We start from the raw sequence: 20,284 nt of genomic DNA, 5'->3' as shown, positions 1-20,284 counted from the left end.
AATCAAAAGGAAAGCCGAACAAACGTCAACGGTTTGTCCTGGAATGAATTTGACATCTTAATGACGGACTCGTGTCAGGAGGAAAGAGGGCGAGGGGAGGAATTTCCATCTACAATGCGTGTTCTGCATGAATAGTTCCTCCATGCAAATGAAGAGCTCTGTATGCATGGTACAAGCAAGCGACAATGAGAGCTGCACAGCTCATCCGGTTTGCCAGTGGCGCTTGTCTTGCAGCTGACAAGAAACAAATTATTATAAGCGAACTTCGAACAGCATAACTGGGCAGGGATCTTAATTAGCACGTACAGTAGAAGTCAAAACGGCTCTGTGTGTGTGTGTGTGTGTGTGTGTGTGTGTGTGTGCGCGTGCGTGCGTGTGTGTGTGGTCATCAATATCAGTTTCATCATCAGTATCATCACAGTGATCATAATCGTCAGAATCACCATCTACAATATCATCATCGACAAGATCATCAGGATGTCATCATGACATCATCGTCGGGTCGCTGACCTGGGTCCCAGTTGAGTGTCGTCACAGCGGTCGATGACGTCATAGTTAAGGCGGTGGGTGTGAAGCTGCCAGGTTTTGACCTGGTCCACGTTGGGTCCTGACACATCCACAGCCACTGTCACATCCCCACCTGAAGATGACTGAATGAAGGTCACCGTGCCCTTGACGCCACCGACGGAAATTCGGGCAACTAAGGTCACGGCCTGGGTCAAGATACCTGTGAAGAGGGGAAGATTTGTCAAACCATGAAGGGTTCTTTTTATTGATGGAAGAGGTGATTGATGGTGTTGTGGAAGAGGAAAGACGGTGGAAATGGGGAGGGACGGAGACAGACAGACAGACAGACAGACAGAGAGAGAGAGAGAGAGAGAGAGAGAGAGAGAGAGAGAGAGAGAGAGAGACGAAACGAAACGAAACGAAAGTTTATTCGACAAGGCCACGGCCCCATTTGAAGGGCTGATTACATATTTTGCATGAATATATTTACAGAAGGATATAATCTTACAACATGTGTACCAAGCAAAGCTCTATTCTGTTTGACCAATCATGAACCTTCGTCTTTTTTAATGACTTGTAAATGAACATGGCAAGATTTAAAAAAAAAACACCGTTATCATTAGTAGAAGACAGGAGAGACAGACAGACAGAGACAGCGAGAGAGAAAGACAGAGAGAGACAGAGACAGACTCAAGACACAAATGACGTAAGCATGAGAGAGAAGGGGAAGACAACGGAAGGGAGAGAGGGAGAGAGACAGACAGACAGAATGATAGACAGAAAAAGAAACAAAGACACGGGGAAGGATCAAGGAAGGTCACACACAGGTGTTACAACGCGTATTGTTTACGTGAGTGTTTTGATGCGATGTGAGATAACCGTCTGAATGGTCCTTTATGTATCCATTTTCCCTCTACGACTCGGGGAAACTTCCTTGTCACAAGGTTCTGGAGTGGATCCGCCGTGCACTAGCTGTGCCCTGTAGATTACCAGTATGTGCCGAAAGCTATTCCATCGTCAGTTGTTTGTTTTGCCTCATTGTTTGCTAACGAGCTGTGTGGAACTGGAAACGAACGTTGCGGAACAGGGAATTTCATAGTTACCGTACTGAAAGCCCCGTTTTGATCTCGTTTTTTATCGTCCCCCTTTGATCATGAGCATTTTTTTTTATCTATACTATCTTATTCATTCGCTTACTTAAAAAAATATGTTACATTTTTCATTACGCGCATGCACGCGCACACACACATACACAGAGGCACACACACACACACACACACACACACACACACATGATATATATGTTTTTCCCTGCCTCATTTCTTTCTCTCCTAAAGCATTTGGCATGCTCTGTCTGTGTATGTCTATCTTTCTCTGACTGTATGCCCGCCCGTCTCCCAAATAATTATACGAATGTTTATTTGCCTTCGAAAGTGACTTGCTTATGTTGAAAGCAGTGGTGTCGTCGTTCTTTTCAGAAGTAAAAAAGAAAAAAGGATTGTTCATGATTTTATTCCATCACCACCCACCACCACCAACACCATCATCATCATTATTACTACTATCATGTTATCATCAACATCATCATCATGATCATTGTCGCCATTATTACCATTATTGTTATTATCATTATTATTATGACTACAACTACTTTCGTAACAATTTTGATATAACCTGTTCCTCTTCCTTCTTTGTTCTATTCTATTTTCTATTATTATTGATATAATTATTTACAGAATCAAAATGTTTCTTCTTTTAAGTTACCAACTGCCTTGCTGTTGTTCCTTCCCTCCGCTTAATATCTACCGAGCGAAGGACCACCATATTCACTTGATATCTACCGAGCGAAGGACCACCATATTCACTTGATATCTACCGAGCGATGGATCACCATATTCACTTAATATCTACCGAGCGAAGGACCACCATATTCACTTAATATCTACCGAGCGAAGGACCACCATATTCACTTGATATCTACCGAGCGAAGGACCACCATATTCACTTAATATCTACCGAACGAAGGACCACCATATTCACTTAATATCTACCGAGCGAAGGACCACCATATTCATTTAATATCTACCGAGCGAAGGACCACCATATTCACTTAATATCTACCGAATGAAGGACCACCATATTCACTTAATATCTACCGAGCGAAGGACCACCATATTCACTTAATATCTACCGAGCGAAGGACCACCATATTCACTTGATATCTACCGAGCGATGGATCACCATATTCACTTAATATCTACCGAGCGATGGATCACCATATTCACTTAATATCTACCGAGCGATGGATCACCATATTCACTTAATATCTACCGAGCGAAGGACCACCATATTCACTTAATATCTACCGAGCGAAGGATCACCATATTCACTTAATATCTACCGAATGAAGGACCACCATATTCACTTAATATCTACCGAGCGAAGGATCACCATATTCACTGTCTTTTGCGAGACAAGCAAGCTCCGGTGGTGTAAAAGGAGCATCGGGATAGGGAAATCGTCGATCGGAAAAAATATTAAAATTGACATCATCATCAAAAAACAAAAACAACAAAACACACACACACACACACACACACACAGAGAGAGAGAGAGAGAGAGAGACGGAGACTTGCCCGGGACTGTTTTCTACAGTACACCCGTTTTCTTTTGACGGTAACAAAATGGTTTGCCGAGGCATCCGATTCATATCGAACACAATAACTTCCATGCCATCTCCTTTATTAGGCATACAGTTATCGTCTCCTCCCCCCCTCTCTACCCCCCTCCCCTGTCCTCAGCCTTCCCGAAAACAACCTGTCGACAGTCCAGTCCATCATTGCAACGCTGTCAACCTTTCCAATCCAATAACGTCCACCTCTCATAATATTGACAGGTTCCCCCAATCGACGCCCACTTAATAAAGAGTTGACAATATGTATGTAAAATACAATATGTCATTTTCTAGCGGTGCGAGTCCGGGTCCGGGTCTGCCTTTCCCCGTTACTGTTACTTGTTTTATGAACAACGGCAACAGGGCAGTTAGGAACCTGGGCGGACAATAACATCCAATCAGGTGTTGCTGCGTCTCAAACAGTGAACAAAGTGCCTTTGTGTCAGGAGCTCTCGCGTTTTTCGTTATTTGTCAAAAAGGTTCTGTCCTTTATGCAGCTGGAAATGTCATCAGTGCGTGAAGAGAGGAAGGGAAGTGGAAAGGGGGAGAGAGAGGATCAAGCTAACATATTGATTTTTCTTTGCATGTCGTGACATAAGTGTCCGCAATAGAATAAAAAAATTATTTATAAAAAAACGAAACAAAGAAAACTGCCATTTCAACAAAGGGCACATTCACACACACACACACACACACATATATATATATATATATATGACAACAAATTCAGACCAAGAACAATCACAACATCGCGTTTAAATCAAAACGCACGATTCTCATGGGAACATCTTCGTGTAAATATACACTCTGTGTGTGTGTGTGTGTGTGTGTGTGTGTGTGTGTGTGTGTGTGTTGTTGTTGTTGTTGTTGTTGTTGTTATGCTTCTGCACTGGGTTGATTATCAGCTACCGGTCACCTGAACTTCTACACGATTTATTACCAGCTTTTGTGAGCAGCTCGAACAATTAACCGGACATGGGCTTTGCTGACGTTAGCACAATATGATTTGAATGTGGGCTTATCTTCTTTCGGTCAGTTCGTGCACTCATTTGAATGTGCGGTTGGAGCAAAACGCGCGCGCGCGCGCGCGCGCACACACACACACACACACACACACGAAAAAGTTTTCAACGGTTCTGTACTGGCAGCCTCTTTCACTAAAAGTTACACAGAAAGTTACACTTCTTTGGAGGAGAAGATGGTGAAAAAGAGGGTGAGGGGGTGTTGCACAGAGCGGGTGTGCGGGTGTGGGGTCGCAGGTGAAAGAAGGAACGGCGGTTTGCTAATGATTGAATTTATGGGAAGGAAGAGGGGAGAGGCAAAGGGAGGAAGGGGGAAGGGAGGGTAACGGTAGGACACACAATCAACAGGGGGGTGTGGCGGGTTTAGTAATGATTAAATTTACAGATTTCGAAAACATGTTTCTATTCCTCGACCGTCATAAAATAACAAACTCAAATAGATTTGTATTACTCGAAGAATACTCGGGCACATTCCGACAACTGGTGAATATCGACCATTGACGAGAACCAATTTACGCCCTCAAATGAAGTTTCCTTTCAATTGGCTATTTTCCATCACGTTATCTAGTACAGAATGCATAGAAAAGAAAGGATTTCGCGGAAGACTTTTAGAATTCATTTACATCTCGTCTAGAAAGGAGAAGAAAACAATTCTATGACAGACCCCTTTTTTTTCTTCTTCCTAATCTGATATAATATTATGTGTTAAGTTGCATATGGTGAGTGCAAACGTAAGAAGCAACAGGACAAACGAAACTCGCTGAACAAAAAACAAAACAAAAACAAAAACAAAAACAAAAAACTTTCACATGGAGGGCTATAATGAAGTAATTGAATGCCGAGTATGATTTTATGACCAGCTATCGTGTCAGTTTTCGCTTTATTCTTTATCTCTAAAAATTTTCATAATATTACATCAACGTTTTTTCGGCACACAGAGAAAAAAGCAACAACAACAAAAACAAAACAAAAAACACAATAGATTTTTTTAAAATTTTACAAAACAAAAAACACCCAAAACAAAGTGCCTCCGTCAACCGTACAATAGTAGCAGAAGGCCTATTCTAACCACATGTGAAGAAAGGATATCATTTACACATTGAGAGAGTGGAGAAGTACTGAATACATAGATGAATAAATAAAAGAAATAATAATCAGACATGTAGATAAATCGCTGACCGAGTGTCAAGGAACGATTGCAGTTTAAGGAAGCTAGAGACTTGTCTGAAAAGACAGCCAGTTCGCATCCCGCTCGGGACAAGCGATTTTCGCTTTTTGTAACAGTGATATTGCATACAACTGCGATTCAACATGATTTATATTTTGTTTTTACACCTATACAGAACTATGCGTCAGTCATCTAGTTGTTTTACTATATTCTGCTTCATATTTGTGTTCCTCTGATGCAAATATGGTGATGATATGACAGTGAAGAATTTCCACGAGTACAAACGCACTGACAAACGTGATACAACACAAACGCAGTAAATCTTCGACAGAGAGAGCCTGTAACATGCAGAGCTGTTCACAAAAAAGACAAAGTAACAAAACAACCCGAGGCATCTAAAACCTGCTGTGTCATAGTAATGACTAATCCCACAAGCACTGCTGGTGTACCATCCAGAGACAGGCCCAACACAGACAAGAGTGGCGGTTCTTTGTTGATGCCCTCCCTCCATGAGGACATAATGGGCATAAGACCTCGAAAACATTATCGGAAAATATGACAAGCACATGAATACGATATAAATAATACGTAACTGCCACCAACACTGTCAGCTTCACAGATCGTTGACATTATTTGGTCTTCACAAACGAAATGCAAATGCTGCTGTTTATTCCGCATACCAGTAAAGAACGGGCTTTCGGAACTAATAGCTTGACGCATATGAATCGTATCAGTTTTTTTTCTAACATTGTTTTACAAAAATACAGTTACAAAATTGTTTTCTGTAATATCCCGCTTTAAGAAAGGACCGAAAATATATCATGACATAATTCTTGAACCACTTTTTAGATACAACATAAATTCCTTTGTTAAGCGGGAGCAAAACTTACATATTACCGTTAATTGGAAACCACCATGAAACAAACAAAAAAAGTAAAAGAGAGTACTGAAAAAAATAATCAACAAATATGTCGTAAGTTGTATTTTCGCTGTATTTACTTGATATGTAACATGAAAATTTTATGCTGATGATGTGGAAGAGAAAACATAACCTTCTGTGCAAGGAAAGAATAAAAAAAAAAAAAGAACATTGGAATGGTTACAAATTAGAATTTGTCAAAACATTTTGTCACAAACAAAATTCTGAAAAAAGCGGGTATTACAAACAATGACATGTGTAATGAGAAAGATTCAGTACAACATTATCTATGATTTTGCAGGTTCTCTCGATTATTTTGGAAAGAACTGGAGAAAGTCTTGAAAGGAAGATGTGATAATTGCTCAAATGTTAAGTTAAACATAGAATTAGTGCACTTTGGAAATGATGAAATTACTAAAACTGATGAAACTTTCAACTATATCCTTCTTTTTGCAAAATATTTTGACTATAAATATGCAGAATATATAAAATCAAACAATGTATAGAGCACTTTCTGAACGATTTAAGAAATAACTACAAAGTGGAAATATACATGCGTTCAATTGAAATGTTAAACACGGCCTTTACTAGAAAATGGTGACCATATATACAAACCTTCTTGAAAACAATAACCCATAACAAAATATGATGTAATATCAAAATGCAAAACAATAATGAAGGTTCAATGATCGTATTATCATACTTGAAGGACAGATGTATGTGAATGTGAAAGTGTGCGAGTATGTTAATGTATATGTATGTGTATGTGTATTTATGTGCATGCACATTTATCATGACTATGTAATGGGTGTAATATCTTCGTATATGGCTAACTAAAGGAAATGTGTTGATACATATGATACTCCATATGTTTCTTAGAAATCAATATATGGATTGCGTCCCCCCCCCCCCCCACCCCTCCATTACTTTGCTTGACGCACACTGATTATTACGCAAAGTGTCCTTAGTTCTATGCTGAAACTAAATAATAATAACTATTACTTGTTATAACATTGCACTGTTATCAACACCCGATAAAAATGTGTCCTTGAAAAAAAGTTTGTTTTTTTCCTGTCTACCTGTCTCCCAACCCCATTTTTCTCTGTTTGACTCTCTCGATGTGTGTGTGTGTGTGTGTGTGTGTGTGTGTGTGTGTGTGTGTGTGTGTGTGTGTGCGCGCGCGCGTTTTTGGGCGTGTGTATATTACACAAATGCCACGTGCGTGCGTGAGTGTTCATGATGTGTGTGTGTCTGTGTGTGCGCGCGCGCGTGCAAGCATCCGTGTGTGTGCTCGCGAACTGGTTCGCATGGTTGAGATTTTATGTTCCAGTGTGTGTATACCTTGCATAAATATGCTGTGTTTCGTTGAGAATTCAACTTCATTTTCACCCTCGCTGTGAAACTTGTAGTCAGCGGACAACGAACGACACAAGCCTTCCCAAACTGAACAAACACGCGCAGCACCGCCCAGACTTTCAAAGACTTCCCGGTGTGACGCCCCACAATGAACCCACCCTCGTCTTGATGATGATGATATGGATACTCATACAGCGCCTATCATCGGTCGGAGACCAAGTTCTATGCACTTTACAAGCACGGGGGCGTTTGCACAACAGGCTGCCTACCTGTCCAGAGCCGACTGACGGCTGCCATTGGATTCCTGTGTCATTCAATCAGATTTCAGGTACGCACACTACACTCAGACAGACATGTAACATTTTACGTGTATGACCGTTTATTTACCCCGCCATGTAGGCAGCTATACTACTTTTTCGGGGGGTGGGGGTGCATGCTGGGTATGTTCTTGTTTCCATAATCCACCGAACGATGACATGGATCACAAAATCTTTTACATGCGTATTTGATCCTGTGTGTGCGTGCACATACGAAGGGGTTTCAGGCACAACCAGGCTGACCTGGGAGATCGGAAAAATCTCTACCGTTTACCCACCAGGCGCCGTCACCGAGATTCGAACCCGGGACCCTCAGATTGAAAGTCCAACGCTTAAACCTCTCGGCTATTGCGACCTTCCAGGGGAAGGCTTGAAGTGACTCCAGTGGGAGGTTTGCCCGGAAAGACTTCTACCCTTGCTCTGAAATGACTCTACACCCTCAAAATCAAAATCTTATCAAATTGATCAGAAAGCATAAGTGAGTATATCACTGGTGAAAGAACAGTGTGTGAGTTAATTTTGAGACGCCCCCAACACACTCCAGTCCTGGTCCCAAAAACTCTCTATGACGAGTCAATGTGGGCTGGCATCTTTCCCACTCTAATACTGAATTCCACATCAACACAAATTTACACAGAGAGAGTAGGTGAAAAGGGGACTGGCGGGTAGGCGAAACGGAACAAAGAGTCAAACTCTCAAAAAGGCCTTCGTGAGTGGCGGCACGACAAAAGAGCAGGCGAAACGGGAACAGGCGAACTGGAATAACCCCTGGCCCCGAAATAACCCCCTTTGGGGGTAATTGTTTGGACATTGTAGTTCTGGCCCCCAAAATAATACCCCTTAAGATTTGTCATGAAGTTAAGAAAAAAGGAAAAGAAAAAAAAAGAATGTTGACGTTAATGTGGGGCATGGGGTGAAGGAAAAAAACACACACAAAAACAAAAACAAAAAACAGGCCTGCTCTGAAATGACTCCAAAGTGTGTGACTCTGGGCCGACCTCAGTGGAGCCAAAACGGTGTCATTGCCAGACGCAGCACCGACCTCAAAAGGGTCAGTGTAGCGGAGAGCATTTAAAGCCACTTCGCCTCCACAGGGAATGGACTCGTCGGGAGCGAAATCTTTTGCTTTTCGTGTCATGACGATGCTTTTAGAAGACTTTCGGTTTATTCAGTAATTTGACCAGGAGAATGGAGAGCCCGAGTTGGGCACGGACGTGGGTGTTAACATGAACAGAAAGGCATAGCAAATAAACCTTCAAGGACATGGTGAAATCATCGTTATTACGTACATCATAACTGTATGCACACACACACACACACACACACACACACACACACACACACACATATATATATATATATATATATATATATATATATATATATATATATATGTTTCAGTATCACAATGTTTCAAACGGTTTAAAATCCCTTTTAAAATCTGTGGGATTGATTCACTTACTTTTTTTTTTTCTTTTGTTTGTTAGCTTGTTACTTCCGCATTACTTGGCAAGATGTATTTCTACGTTCACGTTTATTTCCTTTCACATATTCATTGCAATATCCACCGACCCAGCGATGCACATCAGAATAAATCAGGACTGATTGCCGAGGCCGACGCTCTTACCCTCCTCTCCTTTGATCTTCAAAAGCAGCACAAGACAATGGCCACACCATCGTAGCCATGATGGAGCCAGTATTAAAAACATGACTCACACGATATGAAGTGAATCAGTAGTCAAGGCAACAGCTGTGTCGAAATGGACACAAACACACAACCCTGGTCACTTCATAATATATACCACCAGCTGCAAAAATTAATATGTACAAAATAATATAGAGGAAGACAGTGAAGAAAATGGCAATCCACGGTCTGCTGGTTGGGCTGTTGGAGACCCATTCTTTTTTCCAGTCTGTCCTTGCTAATCTACATCCACAACAAAGAGTACACCCATCGTACCGATGAACATGTATGATGAAGAAGGCGCGCGCACACACACACACACACACACACACACACACACACAGGAAGTGGGGCGGGGGGGGGGGGGGGGGGGATTCCGAGGGAGAGGGAAGAGAAGTAACCAAACGAAACCACAGAGCTGTGAAATATAGAGGTTTTTTTTGTTTGTTTGTTTGTTTGTTTTTATTGTTGTTGTTGTTTTTAGACTGCGGACTGCTTCAGTGATTATCCCGGGTACCCGGAAGTGTCCCTGTCTATGGAATGATTCAGTTCCTACGAACATAAATTATCCTGACGGTTATTCCTGTGACCCAACGTGATAAAATCGACCAGCCTATGCAGAAAGCCTTCTTTCTTTCTTTCTTTCTTTTTAATTCAAAGGCTACATATATAAACATACTTTGTACAATTGGAAGTAAAACATAATATCATAATATTTTTCTGAAACCGTTTTCAATCCGGGGAATAGAAGCTCTGGCGCTGTTGGAACAGTATGATATATTCATACATACATACATACATACACACACACGTGTGTGTGTGTGTGTGTGTGTGTGTGTACATAAAATGATATATATAATATATATATATCATACATCTCTCTCTCTCTCGATATATATATATATATATATATATATATATATATATATATATATATATTCATATGCGCTCTTAAGCATGTGTGCGTGCGTGTGTGCGTGTTCGTGTTTGCGCGCACATTCTTGAGTGTATGCATACGTATGTGTCTATGTGTATCTGTGTGTGTGGGTCTGTGAGCACAAGCATACGTATCGATATCTTGGGAGTATGTAAAACAGAGTATCTGTGCCATTGTCAACAAATCACTAGCACTCCCATGTTTTGCCATGCATGCATCGTTGGTTCCATTGTGCGAAACACATTTCCAGTTTTTTTCACCCGTGTTAGACATCCAGTGCGCTGCACTGGTTGTGTGTGTTCTGGCCCGAGGCCAATCTACGGTCAAAAAAGCCTGTGCACTGTCGACGTACATGTATGAAATGCTCGCGTTTCGTTGTTATTTGGGGTTTGTTTTTTTTCAGCTCCTTGTCCTCCTATTCTTCTATTCTGAGACTGCATCAGTGCAGTTTGGTGTCCCCAAGGTTACGTTTTATATCCCTTGTTTTTCATTCTGTACATCCAGCCCTCCCCTCCCCCTACTCCACCCCCCAACCCCCGACCCTCCCAAGCTGAAGAATTTGAGTCCCTCTCCTTCCCATCTCCCACACCTCGGCTTCCAAGAAACGTCCGTTGAAAAATAACAGTCGGAAATGCTCACGCGGCAGCTCTTCTGTATAAACGGGACAGTTAGTCCATCGGATACAAGTCGCTAACGATTATTTCACTAATATACTGTATGCCCGCGTGCACTGTGTGCCAAACTGATTAACAGTCGTTTGATGGTAAAGGACCAAATCAACATTTCAACCACTGCACGCTGATATGTTAATCACTTGGCGTCAGAATGTTGGAAATTACAAGCGTTTGTCTTTTTGTTTCCCAATAAAACAGTCTCAAAGTCCATGGATAATCTTTCTTAAAAATAAAGAAAAGAAAAATCTGTGACATGTGTCACTAGTGACACAGAGCGTGTTTTTCAGCTGATAACAATGAAAACGTATCGATGCTCCCGGTGTTTCACCGATGAGAAAGACGGAATGTGGGGCGAAGGGGGGTGGGGGTGGGGGGTGGAGAGTGAGGGATGGATAGTAGGGGTTAAGGAGATGAGCACAGCCCGGATATCGATACGTATCTTCCTAAGAAATGTAATGTTAATTTCTTACGTTCCTGACTGATAAGTTCAGGACCAAACAAGATATTTCTCCACAAGAAAGGATCTTTCCTCTTTCGCTTCTTGTATTGAAAAGGTCTTGGTCAGATTACAGCAGCAATCATCTTATATCTTATCTTATTGACGGGCGCAATAGCCGAGTGGTTAAAGCGTTGGACTTTCAATCTGAGGGTCCCGGGTTCGAATCTCGGTGGCACCTGGTGGGTAAAGGGTGATTTTTCCGATCTCCCAGGTCAACATATGTGCAGACCTGTAGTGCCTGAACCCCCTTCGTGTGTATACGCACGCAGAAGATTAAATACGCACGTTAAAGATCCTGTAATCCATGTCAGCGTTCGGTGGGTTATGGAAACAAGAACATACCCAGCATGTACCCCCCTCCCCGAAAACGGAGTATGGCTGCCTACATGGCGGGGTAAATAAACAAAACGGTCATGCACGTAAAATATTAAATGTTACATGTTTGTCTGAGTGTGTAGCTGTGCGTGCCTGAAATCTGATTGAATGACAGAGGAAACGAATGATGAGCGCCCAATGGCAGCCGTCAGTCGGCTGTACCCAGGTAGGCAGCCTGTTGTGTAATTTATTCCGTGTGTGTAAAACGCTTAGAGTTTGGTCTCCGACCGAGGATAGGCGCTATATAAATATCCATATCAATCAATCAGTATGTTCTCTGAACAAATTTACTCTCTCTCTCTCTCTCTCTCTGTCGCTAGCTCACTCTCTGGGTGAAAAGCCAAATATATTTCTGGGTAGTGAAGTGTGTGACAGCGTGTGCGCATGTGTACATGAATGTACAAAAGGGGTACAAACGGGTGCTAGCGTGCAAGGACGGCTGCCGTTTGTCCGACATAGCCGTTTGTCCGACGTAGCTTTATTCCACCCGACACCCCTTCTTCCACTTCCCTGAAAGCGTAACAATAATTAAGGCTCCACCGTTTGCACTAGCCGCCACGGGTGGGTACTAACACGTAAGTCGTTTCAGCCGTTTTCGCATTCACACGCTCAGCCACTTCTCTTTTCATTTTTCATGTGTCTTCAAACACGCTGCCTATTCAATGAGGTGATACAATATATCATACAAAATAATTGGGTTGTATGGCACCCCGCTCCAGCTGGTCCCCCTTTTTTTCACTTTCTTTTCAAGGACTGCAACTCCCACGTTCACACGTATCCTATTTATGAATGGGCTTTTACGTGCACGGCCGTTTTTATCTTTTCATTTAGGCAGCCATGCTCCGTTACCGGGGTTGTGCATGCTGGATATATTCTTTTTTTTTCCCGTAACTGACCCACGGAAGTCTGGCATAGATTACGGGATCTTTAACGTGCATATTTGATCTGATACTTGGTCTGCATGTGCATACGCAAGAAAGATGTTCGGCAGCAGCAGGTCATATAATGCGTTCTATCTCCGCTGAGGTAAAGGGACTTACAGACCATACACAGTACCTGACAGTGACACAACACACGTTCAGTAAAGCACGTTCAGTAAATTTGAAAAAAAGAAAGAAAAAAGATGGATGTACACAGGCTGACACACGATGGCGCGCACATACTCACACACACACACTCACTCACTCTCACACACACACACACACACACAGAGCACATTTTATAGTGCGGGCCAGCACGTGTTCGAATGCCATCTCCAGGAATTGCCCTTTTCCACAGGTAAATACCGATTACTTGCCACGTCGACTCACTTGCATAACCTTACTTGCAAGACATTTCGCTGACTCGAAGCCACATCTGATTATTTTGGCAGACAGTCCACATTTTCAGACACATGGAAACCAGTCCATTGACTATGAGACACATTTAGAAACTGGTACATACTTTCAGACACGTTTAGAAACCAGTCCAGTACTTTCTGACACATTTGGAAACCAGTTTTAACTTTCATGCACACTGAATACAAAGTCCATACTTTCAATCACACTTGGAAACCAATCTATACTTTCAGACACATTTGGAAACTAGTCCATACTTTCAGACACAGACCTGCACTACACATTCAAACATTAACACAGACTATGTGAAAGGAGGAGGAAAAGCGGGAGTGTGTCGGCGTGCGTGGTTTTTGGAGGAAGACGTTCAACTTCCAAGTGCCTTTCGTTTGCACCAAATGTTTACCCTTTCAATGATGTTTCTCTCATGCTCTTCACCCTAGCTCCCTCCTACACATACACACCCAAATTCTTTCTGTCCTCGTCCTAACTCCAGCAGTTAACGGAAACACAACGCAAGGACTCACGTGGAAGACCCTACACCACTGCTGAGTCACTTCAGCACTTCCGAATTCACAACCTAACATCTATCAAGTCGCCAGTGACTGCTAAGTCAGGGTCACAAAATGGAGTGAGCGTTCTACTAGGAGTGGAGAGTGTCACTACGTTCCTCCAAACACAACCCCCATAAATCTGTCGTCGCCGACCTTGACGAATACCAGCCACAAACGTGGAAAGGAGCGACTATTTTATTCTGATAATATAACTTTATTAAGATTCAGGACCATGACAAGGCAACACTGCCTGGAGCACTTGTCTTTTTCCTTTCCTACGATGATCAGTCGCATTAATAAATACATTACATCACTGAGCAATACAGTGGGTTTTCTTCCCCCGTATTTCAGGATGATCGATGATGACAAGGATGACAGCGGGGATATCATCGTGATTCATTGTTGTTGGAGATTATTTGACAGGCCCTTGCTCGACGCTCCCTTTCTCACTAACATCCTGGATTCAACCGGGCCAGAGACACAGGCACCTGAAATCTGGTTAAGAAACCGGATCACATGACAGTCCTGTGCTCGTCGATCCCTTTCCCACTAGCATCCTGGATGCACGGAAATCCAACCAGAAACTGTCAGTGACATAAAACTGCGTCCCTGAAGCGGATGACACTGAAGTGTGTGAACCCAGTTTCCCACACAAACCCAGTCTCCTCTCTCTCTCTCTCTTGATTAAGATACTGAAATTTATACTACTGACAGAGTTCTATTCAAGAACTTCCCAGTCAGTCAGTCAACAATATTAACCACTTAGATTCTACCATCTGCATGTACTGCTGATGTTGTTGATTACTGTGCTGTTTTAACTATCAGAACCAGAAAGCAAACGCCGACTTAAAAATTCATAAAGTGAAGATCCAAACTTCTCGTTTCAAAATTAGTGGCTGACATTTTACTTATTTCAAGCCAAATACAATCCGAACTCAGTGATCTTATCATATGCAGTTCTGATCATTAATACATCAAACATAGTTGACAGGAGTTACACGTTTTTACTACGACGGCGAAGCCACGAACCTATCATGAGCACAAAGAAAAGCATGAGAGCGGGTATGTATGCACGTATGTAGGATGAATACAATGTGTGCCTGTGCACGCGCGTGCGCACGTAAACATGTGGTGTATTTATGTATGTACTGCAGAGAGAGAAGTATAGGTGTGTGTCTGTGCGCGTGCGCATGAGTGAGACAATGAGATGGGTGGAACAGGCATGGGTTACAGGGTGTGGACTTGCAGAGAAGGCGTGGGGGCGGGGCAACAGAGCGGGTAAGGAGTCAGTTGAGGAATGACAGCAGCAATTTTATATAATCATAATTCAAAACAGATTATGGTTCATCTGATCCTTTCAAGATGTCTGTACCGCTTCCTAATTCTTTGTGGAACAAATAAAAACGAAATGAAAGTCGTGTTCACACTTCGAGGCATTCGAATTTGTCCTCGTTCTTGAGCTAGATCTACTGAAATGGTTATGTTTGGCGCCCCTTCTTAGCGAGCTCTCGCTCTTGTGCACGAGGTGTTGCAATGGATACAACGTATTCAACTTTGAAGCGAGCCAATCGATCGTGCGAGGCTCGCCATCCAATCACGACGAAGGTAAAGGTCACGACCTTCCTGCGACGAAGAAAGATGGCGAAGGAATCGCTCCGGCTCTCATCTTTAAAAGCTGTAAATTTTATTGAAGCATAGGGACTTTTTATTTTAACAGGTGTTCTGCGTGTCCTGATTCTACTTGTGCAAAGCTCGATACGGAATTCTTTCCGTGGAAAACGTGACACCTCCGACTGAAGCGAACAGCATGTTCCCGGGCCAAATCACGTCTTTTCTGATTTGCACACCTGCATCGACGAACGAACTCGACTTGCCTGTTGGTCCAATTATTCTACATGAAATAATGACCAAACTTTAAACAAATTTCTTTTTAAAAGATATGTGTACGATCGCAAACTTGTGAAGCGAGCACAAGGAAGACTGCAAGAGACATCATCGGACAATATGGACATGCCTTAGAGGTTTGGTTTAACTACGAGAGAGAGAGAGGGGGGGGGGTGATGAAGGTAGAGAGAGGGAGAATTCGGGTTTTCCAAACACGAACAAGTGGGGACAAAAAGAGAGAGGAAAAGGAAAAAATGGAATATTTTCCCTCTTCCCAAACCCACTCGTATTTCACAATATGGTTTCCTTTTTTCAGGATAAAATGCAAATCACTATCATTTGACAGTTGTTTTCGACGTGTAATATAAAAGTCGTTCTCACGACAGGAGAAAAGAACTTCCCCACACTGCCTGCCACGGAACGTGTCACAGGATGGCTGTGCCAGGCACGTGTGCTACACTTTGAATATAACTGTCAGGTCTTCTGATTTTGTTTGTTCATAATATATAAATAAATCACTAAATAGGTGAATATTGCTGTCGGGTATTGTTTGTATCATTTGTATCGCGTGATTTGACGTGATACTATGTATGCTGCATGTGCATGTCTGGCACTGAGAAAAGCTTGAAAGACGTGGCAGCAGTCTTCCTAGAACGTCAAACGTCAAACAGTGACATGCACAGTATAGCCTTGTGGTAAAAGGGCTGGGCTTTCACCCTGATGGTGCTGGGATAAATCAATATATCAGGACGTGGTAGGTTATAGGTGGAGTTGTGTTTGTTTTGTTTTTTTCATATCTCCCCCCCCCCTCTCTCTCTCTCTTATGTGTGTGTATGTCTAAGTCTCTCTTTCCCTCTCCCATTCACTCGAAATGTTATCGGCATAGGCAAGGAAAGCCTCGAAAAGATAGATGGACATCGATAAACAGACAGTCAGATAGATAACATAGAGAGATGGATGATTGGGTGGGTGAGTTTGGACAGATGGAGAGGCAGACAGACAGAGCCAGAAAAACACAGAGAAGGAATATCCAAAGAAGAAACATCACAACGCCTGTGTCACAACCGAACCAACCTGCCCGCATTTATCGAGGTTAAGGCACTCAAAAATAATGATCCACATACAGACGAGTCAAGTATCACCACTCAGCAATATAATACTCCTCAGGCTCGAGTCTAGGCCAAAGGTATACTTTACCCACATAATCTCCCTTGTCCCAAGAATCTACATTACCTTCATGAACACGGTACACCTTTTCTCTTTTTTTTTTCATTCTTTTTCTTTTTTATAGACTATCTTATTCATCCTTTTAGGGGGAATCATTTTGATCATGTGCTGACACATGGGATTCCAAGACAAGACTTCGGATCTATGATTAACTGAACTGACTGATCAAGTGACTGGTTTATAATTAGTAACTGATCAGTCATCTGGGTGACTTGACTGGTTGGCTAGCTGGTTGGTTGACCGACTGATTCACTGACTGGCTGGTTGGTTGATGGACAAGTCAGTAATGTGTTGATGATTCATGATGATCTGAATTTTATTCAGAACTCTTTAAAGTTGCTGCTGTTACACATACTGCCACACATACGAACACATACAGGTTCGCGTGCGCGCGCGCGCGCGCGCACACACACACAAAACCAACCTCTCCTTCATTCAGATATTGTTAAGTCCCACGGTGATGTCAGACGGAAGATGAACACACGCATGCACGTAAACTTGCACACCCACACAACACACGCACACACGCACGCCGCGCGGACGTCAAACACACACACACACACACACACACACACACACACGCACGCACGCACCAGACAAAAAGAAACAAACAAAAAAACAAACAAACAAAAAACAAGAAACAAAGAAAAATAAAAACCTTTCAAACATCCGAGTACTGTCTTCGTTGAAATACGTCAGTGGACACCTTCTGATATGGCTTTCACTATGACAGATCTTGTGCGTGTACTTACATCACAGGAACAAGAGAAAGAAATTATATTTCTTGGCCATCTTGATGTCCCCTACTCCCCGGTCACCTATTTTCTTTCCCATAAACCTATTTTCGTTTGTACAGACACCCCTCCCTTTTTTCCCCCTTCTATACCACACACCCTAGTCCCTTGTTTCTCAACTCGCTTCTCTTTGCTTCTATGTCCTTTCCACACCGTCACGCTCCATCCCCAGTCCCCGACAACCATGTGCACACTCCCAACCTCCGACATCCCCCCCCCGCCCCCATGCCCCCCTAACCCCCCACACACATACACATACAAACCTTTCTTTCCTTTTCTCTCCTCTGTCAGTAACCTTCCTTGTTCTCTCTCTCTCTCTCTCTCTCTCTCATTTTTCATCAACAGTTTGTTATGTTTTCTCGACCTATGTTTCTGTTTCCTCAACTTACTGTTAGTTTCGGACCGAGAGTTTAGCCTACTTATTCGCCCCCTACATAGAACCGTGGGTTGCGCATGTATTGTCGCCCCTGCATGGATTGTCGCCGGTGACAATACGTGCAGCCCTCACTGCACGTAGTACCAGGTGTGCAACTGCTTTGCAGACATACATTTGTCTGTCTGTATACAGACAGGATTGTCAACCAAAGCGATGGAAATGTCGCCCAAAGCGATGGAAGTGTCGCCCAAAGCATTGCAAATGTCGCCCAAAGCGATGGAAGTGTCTCCCAAAGCAATGCAAATGTTGCCCAAAGCGATGAAAATGTCGCCCAATGCGATGCAAAAGTTGCCCAAAGTGTCGCCCAAAGCGATGCAAATGTTGCCCAAAGTGATGGAAGTGTCGCCCAAAACAATGCAAATGACATCTAAAGTGATGTGAATACCACCAAAAGCGATGCCAATGTCGCCAAAAGCGATGAAATTGTCACCCAAAGCGATGCAAACGGTGCAAATGTCACACAAGGCGGTGCAATGTCACCCAAATCGATGCAAACAATGGAAATGTTACCCCAAGGCGATGCAAACAATGCAAATATTACCCCAAACCGATGAGAATGCAAATGTTACCCCAAAACCTCAAAGTGATGCGAATCCAAACGAGATGCACCGATCAAACCCAAACGTGGTGCAATTAGCAGTTTCGGACTCTTCTTGGTTCTCAACGAGTTTAGAACGGGTCTACAGCCAGTTACAAATCTGGAGTGGCAGCCGTAAAAAATGGTCTATTGCGACTGTTTATCAGACAGAGAGACAAAGAGAAAGAAGATCGAACATTGAACCATCGCCTCATGCATAAGTGTGTGTGTGTGTGTGTGTGTCTGTGCGTGTGTGCGTGCCGCGCGCGAGCGCGCGCGTGTGTGTGAGGGGGTCAGTCGTGTGTCACGACCACCTATGCAGGTCTTGTTCTGTTGGCTTGGGTTGCCTAGATTACTGTTCGTTTTGGAGTAGAGAGCCAACAGCAAATCAGAACCAGAACGAGTGGCATTCAAGAACACGATCGGCGCCTTTCGCGTGACGGTAACAAGACCTTACGAATCTGTCTGTCGCCTGTTTTTGTCGGTCTGTCTGTGTCTTTCTCTCCCTCCCCTTCTCTTCGCTAACACTTTACACGGGAAAGTTTTTGTGCCCCCACTCCCATCCCTCGAGACTCCCTCTCACTACGCCGTTATACCGTTCCCTTTCCGCGCCCCCACCGTCACTAACCCCATTCCCCCACCCTTCCCCACTCTTACGATTTCACGTAAAACTTTTTTTTTCTGAGAGAGAGAGATAGTGTGTGTGTGTGTGTGTGTGTGTACTGACGCACACATGCCCGTGGCCTTGATTATTATTCAGTTCTAAAACCAGAAGAAGAAAAAAAAAAAAAAAAAAAAAAACGCTTCTAAAGCTGATCGTATGATTTTCCTTTTCCACCTTGAGATACGAATCTTTTATGGGAGGGAAAGTGGCTGAATGGTCAAGACGCACATTTGCAATTACAGTCTCCGTGAGAGTCCGGTATTGATTCCCGCTCTCGCCCTTTCACCCAAGTTTGACCGGAAAATCAGACCGAGCGTCTGGTCATTCGGGTGAGACGATAAACCGAGGTCCCGTGTGCAGCACTTTGTGCACAGAAAAAAGAACCCATGGCAACATAAGTGTTGTCCTCTGGAAAAAAAAATCCACTCTGACAGTTAAACAAATATAATCATATAAATGCACTCAAGGCCTAACTAGCGAGTAAGGTTATGCTGCTGTATGACATCTGCCTAGCAGATGTGGCTTAGCGAATATGGATTTTCAGAACGCAGTGACGCCTGTTTGGGAAACTGAATATTGCACCCCACCAACTTCTTTCTCCCTTTCTGTCTGTCTATATATTTTTCAAAAGAAGGCGCAGGCCTGCTTCGTTGTAAAATGACAGCGCGTTGAAAGTAATGCA

General features: G+C 43.0%; 1 protein-coding gene across 3 annotated transcripts in view; it reads right to left on the bottom strand.

The window, feature by feature from the left end:
- The window catches only part of LOC143301399 (uncharacterized), a 62,126-nt gene that overhangs the window by 19,749 nt on the left and 22,093 nt on the right, over positions 1 to 20,284 (bottom strand). For all 3 annotated transcript variants that reach the window (XM_076615670.1, XM_076615660.1, XM_076615651.1), the window contains exon 3: positions 511 to 727. In XM_076615670.1, the coding sequence (XP_076471785.1) occupies positions 511 to 727 (217 nt within the window). The remainder of the gene's footprint in view (positions 1 to 510; positions 728 to 20,284) is intronic.

The sequence above is a fragment of the Babylonia areolata genome, chromosome 2 (genome assembly GCF_041734735.1).
Source record: "Babylonia areolata isolate BAREFJ2019XMU chromosome 2, ASM4173473v1, whole genome shotgun sequence".
NCBI lineage: Eukaryota > Metazoa > Mollusca > Gastropoda > Neogastropoda > Buccinidae > Babylonia > Babylonia areolata.
Note: the sequence above shows the minus strand (reverse complement) of the source record. Positions and strands in the feature narration are given on the sequence as shown.